The 10,797-nt window shown below is 43.5% G+C and overlaps 1 protein-coding gene across 2 annotated transcripts in view; it reads left to right on the forward strand.

Annotated features, from left to right (window-relative positions):
• The window catches only part of adamtsl2 (ADAMTS-like 2), a 171,140-nt gene that overhangs the window by 147,916 nt on the left and 12,427 nt on the right, over window positions 1-10,797 (forward strand). For both annotated transcript variants that reach the window (XM_048613793.1, XM_048613792.1), the window contains exon 18: window positions 1,897-2,041. In XM_048613793.1, coding sequence (XP_048469750.1) covers window positions 1,897-2,041 — 145 coding nt within the window. The remainder of the gene's footprint in view (window positions 1-1,896; window positions 2,042-10,797) is intronic.

Below are 10,797 nucleotides of genomic sequence, written 5' to 3' on the forward strand. Positions count from 1 at the left end.
CTCAACACTCAGCAACTTTTCTCCTCAAGCTCTCTTGCCACCTCTCCAGTGATTCAACAATCCCACTCCACAAACTCCAGCTTTCATTGAATAGCAGACCCTTTTCCCAAACCCCTGTCCTTCCCACCTACAGGATCTGGCAGAAACCTGGGCTTCATTACGCTGTCCCAAGTCTCAAGCCAGCCAGCAGCATAGTGCACCCTTACACACCTATCCGAAATGCAATTTTGACTGTTCCTTAGCACTACTCATTTGTTTCCATTTGCTTACCAGGATGAGATGTTTCCATCATTTGGCAGAATTCTGAATTTTGGATTGTGAAATTTCTCTGCTTTAATTTTTTTTGCTGAATTCTACCTCCCACTGGCTGCCACCACCTCTAATGCAGCCAGACCCAAAAGGTGAGAGCCTCAGCCTGGAATATCCAGTAATCAAGTCAGAAAAATGGGACCCAGGTCAACACTACTTCACCTTGCATCAGCTCGGACATGGCTGCTGAGACCTATCAAAGGATGTGGTCTGCTGTTGGCTGGCTTGAGGCTTGGGAGAGGAGCGGAGCCCAAGTCTCAGTAGGGGAAGGTTTGGGAAAAGGGTCTGCTGGTGAGTTGAAGGAAGAGTTTGGAAAGTGAGATCATTGAGTCTGTGGAAGGGGTGAGAGAGTTTGGGGACAGAAGCTGCTGAACATTGGTGGGTGCTGGGTAAGAGACTCTGAATGAGTGATTTAGTGCGAAGGTGTTTTGGGAGAGGAGCAACTGATTGAGTGGGTGAACTATTATAAGGGTGAGTTGGAGTTAGAAAGAGGGGTGCATGTGTGGAGAAGGGAGAAAGATTGGTTACAGTGTGTGTGTGTGTGTGTGTGTGTGTGTTTGTGTGGAAAGGTGGGGGGGTTAACAGGGGAGATGAGAGTCTTCATTGCATTTTCTGTCACCAGGGAATATAGAAAGCTTTGCTGAAACCTAAAATAAGAATGAAAAAGCTGGAAAAATATCAGCATTTTTGGGACAGAAACAGCTAATATTTCAGGCCAATGACCTGGTGGTTCAGATTTCCAAATCTGCAGTATTTTGCTTTTGGCTAAAACCTACACGAGTTCATAAAGTAATAACATATTTACAAAATGGAAACAAATTTGTTTCCATACATATATGTCTGATAGGTGAACTCTTAATAATTAAATATGTTATTGTGTTGTTTTATTGCTGTTTTGATATTGCTGGCATCTGGCGTCAGTTACATTTTCAAGAAGTCTTTTAATGTTTTCATTCATGGGTTGATGTTGGCTTGTTGCCTGTCCCTAATTGCCTTTGAGAAGGTGATGGTAGGTTAAAATGGGATCACATGAGAAAATAGTTTGTGAGGCACTGCCATATTACTATGCTTCGCTTTTTGTGTCTTTAGTCAGCAAAGTGACATTGGTTTGGATTTCTTCCTGGATCCCATGCACTAATTGCATTCACTGCTGAAATGCCAAGGTCACTTTGCTAATTTGATAGAAATGTATTGGTCCTCAGTCCAGACAGCAATAGGAGAAAAAGAAAGGAAAAACTAATCTTTTTGATCACTTGAAGTCTAATAATTACATGTATTTGAAGTGACCTACAGCATTTATATTTCACTACAGTGCATTAAAAATTGCTATGATTACGTAAGTCCTTGTCATGCGAATATTTTAGACCTTCCTTCCTTTGGCCACTGTCATCCCTTCACACTTACTTAAGTCTTTCTTTAGATTGGGTTGTTTTTTTTTGTCTTTTATTAACATTGCTATTCCTTCATTTTCCCCAATTCCCCTGTCCTTAATTATCCATACATAATATTTTCAATTAAAATTTTACAGTTTTGTTTTCTATTTTTCTACTGCATTTAATAAACTATCTTTTTCTCACTTTTATACAGTGCACTAAGACCTGTGGAGTTGGAGTAAGAATGAGAGATGTGAAATGTTATCAGGGAAAAGAAATTGTCCGAGGATGTGATCCACTCTTGAAGCCTGTTGCAAAGCAAAGCTGTGAACTCCAGGCCTGTCCCACCCAGCCACCAGGTAATAGTGCATAGCACTTCTGTCATTGTTTTCTTCTCCTGCTTCTAAAGCGATTACACTTAAAATTTTAAGTGCCAGTGGCATGCGTAGGAAACATCTATAGTTCCATTGCAGGGGAAACTTTTCAGTGATGAAAAATGCCCTGACAGTGCTGTAGCTACAGCCGAGTTATAAAAGATTCTTAATTAAATACGGAAGCTCTGTATCATGGACACAATTTTCTTGCCAAACTCCATTGAAGTAAACAAAGGGTTTATTGAGAGTACAAAGAGACACTGGATTTCTATTTTCAAAGTTAAATTTCACTTGTTAACAAGTCACTTTACATTGGTTTCACTTTGTTATGTTATTTGTTGAGATTAACTCGGTCAGGGATCGAAGTATATTGGCATGCCGTCAGTTGGCACATATTGATGGTTACTGGAGAGTTAGGGACATTACCTTTATTTGGTGTTTTTTTTTTTGTTCACTCTTTATTGAATGCTTATATTAGTGTCCAGTATGTACCCATAACTTTTTGGGGTCATGGCTAAACTTGCAGGCTCAGCTGGGCATCTGTTTGTGAAGTTTTTTTTTAATTATTCTTAATGTAGATAATATAAATGCTGAACACAAAATCCTGACAGGACTTTGCCAGCCTACGCCCTAAGATGGACCTGCAGTTGGATAGTACTGACTCCATCCTTTAGGCCATGCTTTTTTTCCTAAAACGTTTATAGGACAGGGGCGACACTAGCTGGCCAGTGTTATGCCTGCACCTAATTACCCTTGAGAAGGTGGTGGTAAGCTGCCACCTTGAACTGCTACAGTCCATGTGCTATAGGTAGACCCACAATGCTGATGGGGAGGCTTTTCAGGATTTGAACCAGTAATAATGAAGGGAAAGTGACATTATTTCCATGTCAGGATGGTGAGTGGCTTAGAGGGGAACTTGCAAGTGATGCTGTTCCCATGTATTTGCTGCTCTTGTCTCCTAGATGAAAGTGATTGTGTATTTGGAAGATGTTGTCTAAGGATCTTTGGTGAGGTTCTGCAGTGCACTTTGCTGCTGTAATACACATTGCTGCTGTACATTGGAGGGAGTGGATGCTTGCAGATTTGGTGCCAATCAAGCAGGCTGCTTTGTCCTGGATCATGTCTTGCTGTACCTATATGCTAAGTTTATCATCTATATGCCAGGATTCTGAGATCCCTCTGTATCTCAGTGTTCTGCAGTTCTTTCCATTTAAATAGTCCAATAAATCTGGATACAGAACTGGCTGTCCAATAGAGGACAGAGGATGGTAGTAGATGGAAAGTATTCAGCCTGGAGTTCGGTGACCAGTGGTGTTCCGCAGGGATCTGTTCTGAAACCTCTGCTCTTTGTAATCTTTATAAATGACTTGGATGAGGAAGTGGAAGGGTGGGTTAGTAAGTTTGCTGATGACAGGAAGGTTGGTGGAGTTGTGGATAGCATGGAGGGCTGTTGTAGGTTGCAGTGGGACATTGACAGGATGCAGAGCTGGGCAAAGAAGTGGCAGATGGAATTCAACCCAGAAAAGTGTGAAGTGATTCATTTTGGAAGGTCGAATTTGCATGCAGAATACAGGGTTAATGGCAAGATCCTTGTCAGTGTGAAGGAACAGAGGGATCTTGGGGTCCACGTCAATAGATCACTCAAAGTTGCTAGCCAAGCTGATAAGGTTTTTAAGAAGGCGTATGGTGTGTTGGCCTTCATTGGCAGGGGAATTGAGTTTAAGAGCCATGAGATTACGCTGCAGCTCTATAAAACTCTGGTTAGACCACTTGGAATATTGTGTTCAGTTCTGGTCACCTCATTATAAGAAGGATGTGGAAGCTTTAGAGAGGGTGCAGAGGAGATTTACCAGGATGCTGCCTGGAATGGAGGGCAGGTCTTATGAGGAAAGGTTGAGGGAGCTAGGGTTTTTTCTCATTGGAACAAAGAAGGACGAGAGGTGACTTGATAGCGTTGTACAAGATGATGAGAGGCATAGATAGAGTGGATAGCCAGAGACTTTTTCCCAGGGCGGAAATGACTATTACAAGGGGGCATAATTTTAAGGTGATTGGAGGAAGGTATAGGGGAGATGTCAGAGGTAGGTTCTTTACACTGACCGTGGTGTGTGCGTGGAATGCGCTGCCAGCGAAGGTAGTGGAGTCAGATACATTAGGAACATTTAAGCGACTCTTGGATAGGCATGTGGATGATAGTAAAATGTAGGGTATGCAGGGTAGTTTGATCTTAGAGTAGGATAATAGGTCAGCACAACATCGTGGGCTGAAGGGCCTGTACTGTACTGTGCTGTACTGTTCAATGTTGTAAATAATGTGCTACTTTTCAATTGTAAATTTTGCATTTTCCCATGTCATACTTCATCTGCCAAATTTGTGCCCACAAACTTAAACTCTTTGTAAACCTTTAGAGACTCTGTGTCCTGTTCAAAACTTACCTTCCTACCTATCTTGGTAAATTTGACAAAACTTGTAAAGTTGATATAAATTAAGACCTCAACAGTGAGTCTATTGCACTTGTCATTCCTGGCCCACCTGAAATCAAGCCATTTATACCCACCTTCTGCCTCCTATTAGCCAATCTATCTTCAACTCATACCAATATGTTACAACTACACCATGAGCTGTTACTTTACATGAAACTTTGAGGCACCTTGGTAGGGGCCTTCTGGAAATCTAGGTTTCTAACATCCACTAGTTTCCCCCTTATCTATGTCACTTGTTACTTCTTCAAAGAACTTTAATAAACTAGTCAATCTTATTTCCCTTTCAAAAAACCTGACTATGCTCAGTGGCATTAAGATTTTCTAATTAACCCATTATAAACACCTTAATAATAAATTCCAGAATTTTCCCTGTGACGATGTTAGGTGGATGTGATATCAAGAAACATTTTAGAGGCATTGGATACAGCAAAGGCTGCGGGCCCTGACAACATTCCGGCAATAGTACTGAAGACTTGTGCTCCAGATTTGGCGCTTCCCTAGCCAAGCTGTTTCAGTATAGTTACAACACTGGCATCTACCCAACAATGTGGAAAATTGCCCAAGTATGTCCTGTACACTAAAAGCAGGACAAATCCAACCCGGCCAATTACTGCCACATCAGTCTACTCCCGATCGTCAGTAAAGAGATGGAAGGTGTCATCAACAGTGTTATCAAGCAGCACCTGCTCAGAAATAACCTGCTCAGTGACGCCCAGTTTGGGTTCCACCAGGGCCACTCAGCTCCTGACCTCATTACGGCCTTGGTTTAAACATAGAACATAGAACATTACAGCGCAGTACAGGCCCTTCGGCCCTCGATGTTGCGCCGACCTGTGAAACCAATCTGAAGCCCATCTAACCTAAACTATTCCATTATCATCCATATGTTTATCCAATGACCGTTTAAATGCCCTTAAAGTGGGCAAGTCTACTATTTTTGCAGGCAGGGCATTCCACGCCCTTACTACTCTCTGAGTAAAGAACCTACCTCTGACATCTGTCCTATATTTATCACCCCTCAATTTAAAGCTATGTCCCCTCGTGCTAGCCATCACCATCCGAGGAAAAAGGCTCCCACTGTCCACCCTATCTAATCCTCTGATCATCTTGTATGTCTCTATCAAGTCACCTCTTAACCTTCTTCTCTCTAACGAAAACAGCCTCAAGTCCCTCAGCCTTTCCTCATAAGACCTTCCCTCCATACCAGGCAACATCCTGGTAAATCTCCTCTGCACCCTTTCCAATGCTTCCACATCCTTCCTATAATGCGGTGACCAGAACTGTACGCAATACTCCAAGTGCGGCCGCACCAGAGTTTTGTACAGCTGCAACATGACCTCATGGCTCCGAAACTCAATCCCTCTACCAATAAAACCTAACATACTGTATGCCTTCTTAACAACGCTATCAACCTGGGTGGCAACTTTCAGTGATCTATGCACATGGACACCGAGATCTTTCTGCTCATCCACACTACCAAGAATCTTACCATTAGCCCAGTACTCTGTATTCCTGTTACTCCTTCCAAAGTGAATCACCTCACACTTTTCTGCATTAAACTCCATTTGCCACCTCTCAGCCCAGCTCTGAAGCTTATCTATGTCCCTCTGTAACCTGCAACATCCTTCCGCACTATCCACAACTCCACCGACTTTGGTGTCATCCGCAAATTTACTAACCCATCCTTCTACGCCCTCATCCAGGTCATTTATAAAAAATGACAAACAGCAGTGGCCCCAAAACAGATCCTTGAGGTACACCACTAGTAACTGAACTCCAGGATAAACATTTCCCATCAACCACCACCCTCTGTCTTCTTACAGCTAGCCAATTTCTGATCCAAACCGCTAAATCACCCTCAATCCCATGCCTCCGTATTTTCTGCAATAGCCTACCATGGGGAACCTTATCAAACGCTTTACTGAAATCCAAATACACCACATCAACCGCTTTACCCTCATCCACCTGTTTGGTCACCTTCTCAAAGAACTCAATAAGGTTTGTGAGGCACGACCTACCCTTCACAAAACCGTGTTGACTATCCCTAACCAAATTATTCCTTTCTAGATGATTATAAATCCTATCTCTTATAATCCTTTCCAACACTTTACCCACAACCGAAGTAAGGCTCACTGGTCTATAATTACCAGGGTTGTCTCTACTCCCCTTCTTGAACAAGGGGACAACATTTGCTCGTCTCCAGTCTTCTGGCACTATTCCTGAAGACAATGACGACATAAAGATCAAAGCCAAAGGCTCTGCAATCTCCTCTCTAGCTTCCCAGAGAATCCTAGGATAAATCCCATCCGGCCCAGGGGACTTATCTATTTTCACACCTTCCAGAATTGCTAACACCTCCTCCTTATGAACCTCAATCCCGTCTAGTCTAATAGACTGTATCTCAGTATTCTCCTCGACTACACGGTCTTTTTCCTGTGTGAATACTGACGAAAAATATTCATTTAGCACCTCTCCTATCTCTTCGGACTCCACGCACAACTTCCCGCTACTGTCCTTGACCGGCCCCAATCTTACTCTGGTCATTCTTTTATTCCTGACATACCTATAGAAAGCTTTAGGGTTTTCCTTGATCCTACCTGCTAAAGACTTCTCATGTCCCCTCCTGGCTCTTCTTAGCTCTCTCTTTAGGTCCTTCCTGGCTAACTTGTAACTCTCAAGTGCCCTCACTGAGCCTTCACGCCTCATCTCTACATAAGCCTCCTTCTTCCTCTTGACAAGAGATTCAACTTCTTTAGTAAACCACGGTTCCCTCGCTCGACCACTTCCTCCCTGCCTGACAGGTACATGCTTCTCAAGGACACACAGTAGCTGTTGCTTGAACAAGCTCCACATTTCAATTGTACCCAGCCCCTGCAGTTTCCTTCTCCATCCTATGCATCCTAAATCTTGCCTCATCGCCTCATAATTGCCTTTTCCCCCAGCTATAACTCTTGCCCTGCTTTATATACCAATCCCTTTCCATCGCTAAAGTAAACGTAACCGAATTGTGGTCACTATCACCAAAGTGCTCTCCTACCTCCAAATCTAACACCTGGCCTGGTTCATTACCCAGTACCAAATCCAATGTGGCCTCGCCTCTTGTTGGCCTATCTACATACTGTGTCAGGAAACCCTCCTGCACACATTGGACAAAAACTGACCCATCTGAAGTACTCGAACTATAGCGTTTCCAGTCAATATTTGGAAAGTTAAAGTCCCCCATAACAACTACCCTGTTACTTTCGCTCCTATCCAGAATCATCTTTGCAATCTTTTCCTCTACATCTCTGGAACTTTTCGGAGGCCTATAGAAAACTCCCAACAGGTTGACCTCTCCTTTCCTGGTTCTAACCTCAGCCCATACTACCTCAGTAGACGAGTTGTCATCAAACATCCTTTCTGCCACCGTAATACTGTCCTTGACTAACAATGCCACACCTCCCCCTCTTTTACCACCTTCCCTGATCTTACTGAAACATCTAAACCCCGGAACCTGCAACAACCATTCCTGTCCCTGCTCTATCCTTGTCTCCGAAATGGCCACAACATCGAAGTCCCAGGTACCAACCCATGCTGCAAGTTCACCCACCTTATTCCGGATGCTCCTGGCATTGAAGTAGACACACTTCAAACCACCTTCCTGCCTGCTGGTACACTCCTGCGATAGGGTTGAAACCTTATTTATGACCTCACTACTCTCAACCTCCTGTACACTGGAGCTACAATTCAGGTTCCCACCCCCCTGTTGAATTAGTTTAAACCCTCCCGAAGAGCATTAGCAAATTTCCCCCCCCCCCCCCGGGATATTGGTACCCCTCTGGTTCAGGTGTAGACCATCCCGTTTGTAGAGGTCCCACCTCCCCCAGAATGAGCCCCAATTATCCAGGTATCTGAATCCCTCCCTCCTGCACCATCCCTGTAGCCACGTGTTCAACTGCTCTCTCTCCCTATTCCTCGCTTCGCTAGCACGTGGCACGGGTAACAAACCAGAGATAACAACTCTGTTTGTTCTAGGTCAAAACATGGTCAAAAGAGCTGAATTCCAGAGGTGAGGTGAGAGTGACAGCCCTTGATATCAAGGCTACATTCAACCGAGTGTGGCATCAAGGAGCCCTGGCAAAGCTGGAATCAATGGGTATAGGGGGCAAACTCTGCAGCTGATGGAGTTATATCTGACAAATAGGAAGATGATCATGGTTTTGTTGGAGGTGAGTTATCTCAGCTCCAGAACATCTCTGTAGGAATCCCTCAGGGTAGTGTCCTCGGCCCAACCGTTTTCAGCTGCTTCATCAATAACCTTCCCACCCATCATAAGGTTAGAAGTGGGGATGTTCGCTGATGTTTGCACAATGTTCAGCGCTATTCACAACTCCTCAGATACTGAAGTAGTTCATGTTCAAATGCAACAAGATCTGCATAATATCCAGGTTTGGCCTCACAAGTGGTAAGTAACATTTGAGCCACACAAGTGCCAGGGTATGACCATCACCAATAAGAGACAATCTAAGCACTGCCCCTTGACATTCAATGGTGTTACCATCACTTAATCCCCCACTATCAGCATCCCAGGGTTTATCATTGACCAGAAATTTAACTGGACTCACCACATAAACACAGTGGTTACAAAAGCAGGTCAGAGGAATATTGCAACAAATAATTCACCTCCTGACTGCCCAAAGCCTGCCCACCATCTACAAGGCACAAGTCAGGAATGTGATGGAATACTCCCCACTTGCCTGGATGAGTGCAGCCCAACAACACTTAAGAAGCTTGACACCATCGAGGATAACACAGCCTGTTTGGCTCCGCATCCACAAGCATTCACTCCCTCCACCACTGAGCAGCCGCGTGTACTATGTACAAGATGCACTGCAGAAATTCACCAAAGATGCTGCCATCTTGGTCTGAGGTGCCCCTGGGAACAGTGACATTTCCAAGCTTTGACTTCCATGTCAGAAGTTGTTGCCAGTTTGTTTCTATCTGACAGTGGGAGAATGGGAAACAGCATGTAAATGAGGTGAGATTAACGAATGATGAATGCGTATATTAGACTTGTTGCTACTCAGAAGTGAGATTTTCATCTCAACGTTTTCTTGGACATTTGGACTTTTGGGTCTCAAAGTCAGGAATCTCTTGACTGCCAATCTCATGATTTTCCCTACTTTCTTGCCATTACCCACATTGTTCAGTGGATGAGAAGATTCCACCCTATATTTTTAGCTACCTTTCTCATACTGTAATTTCCCCTTTCATCCTAATATTTTAGCCATTCTTTGCTGTGTTTTGTACTCTGTAATTTGGACTAAGAGCTCATCACCCTGGTGCTCTTGCCAATCTGACTCATCCAGTATATGTGTAATTTAAAATTCCCCATGATTATTGCTGTACTTCTATTACAAGCCCCTATTATTTTTCCTGTATGATGTGTCCTAAAGTGTGGTTGTCTGTAAACGAATCCCACAAATGACTTCTTATATTTTCTATTTCTCATCTCTACCAAACTGATCCTACATCCTAAGCTCCGGAACTAAAACAATTTCTATTATAACAATGCCATACTTAATTAACAGAGCTACTCCATCTTTTCCTAGCTCCCTGTCTTTCTGAATTTCATATATCCTTGAATTTTTGGGTCCCAGTCTTTGTCATCTCGCAGCCATTTCTCTATAATGGCCAAACGATATTAAATTTATATTTCTATTTGCGCTACCCATTCATCTGTTTAGTTATACAGAGCCTTTAGTTTTGTCTTTTATTGTGTTTTTTCAGTCTAATCCTATTTGTTCTGCACCCTCCAGTTTGTACACTGTGTCATACTCTGCTCACAATCTCCCTTATTGATACCATTGCAGAATTCCCCACTATCAGCATCCTTGCAGGTGACCATTGACCAGAACTGGAGAAGTCTCATAAATACAGTGGCTACAAAAGCAGGTCAGAGGCTGGGACTCTGCAGTGAGTAACTCACCTGTTGAATCCCCAGTACCTGTCCCCATTATTTACAGAAGGACTGCTGGGAGTGTGATTGAATACACTGGCCTGAAAAAGTTTGCCACTATCTGTAACAAAGAAATCCAATTGATTGGTACCCCAGCACCTTCCACAGTCACTCCCTTCACCACCACCCACAGTGGCAGCAGTTTGTATCATTTATAAGATACACTGCAGTAACTTGGGTGGCACGGTGGCTCAGTGGTTAGCTTACCTGCCTTACAGCACCAGGGACCGGATTTCTTTGTTACAGATAGTGGCAAACTT

This window comes from Rhincodon typus, chromosome 28 (genome assembly GCF_021869965.1).
Source record: "Rhincodon typus isolate 14 chromosome 28, sRhiTyp1.1, whole genome shotgun sequence".
In the NCBI taxonomy this organism is placed as follows: domain Eukaryota; kingdom Metazoa; phylum Chordata; class Chondrichthyes; order Orectolobiformes; family Rhincodontidae; genus Rhincodon; species Rhincodon typus.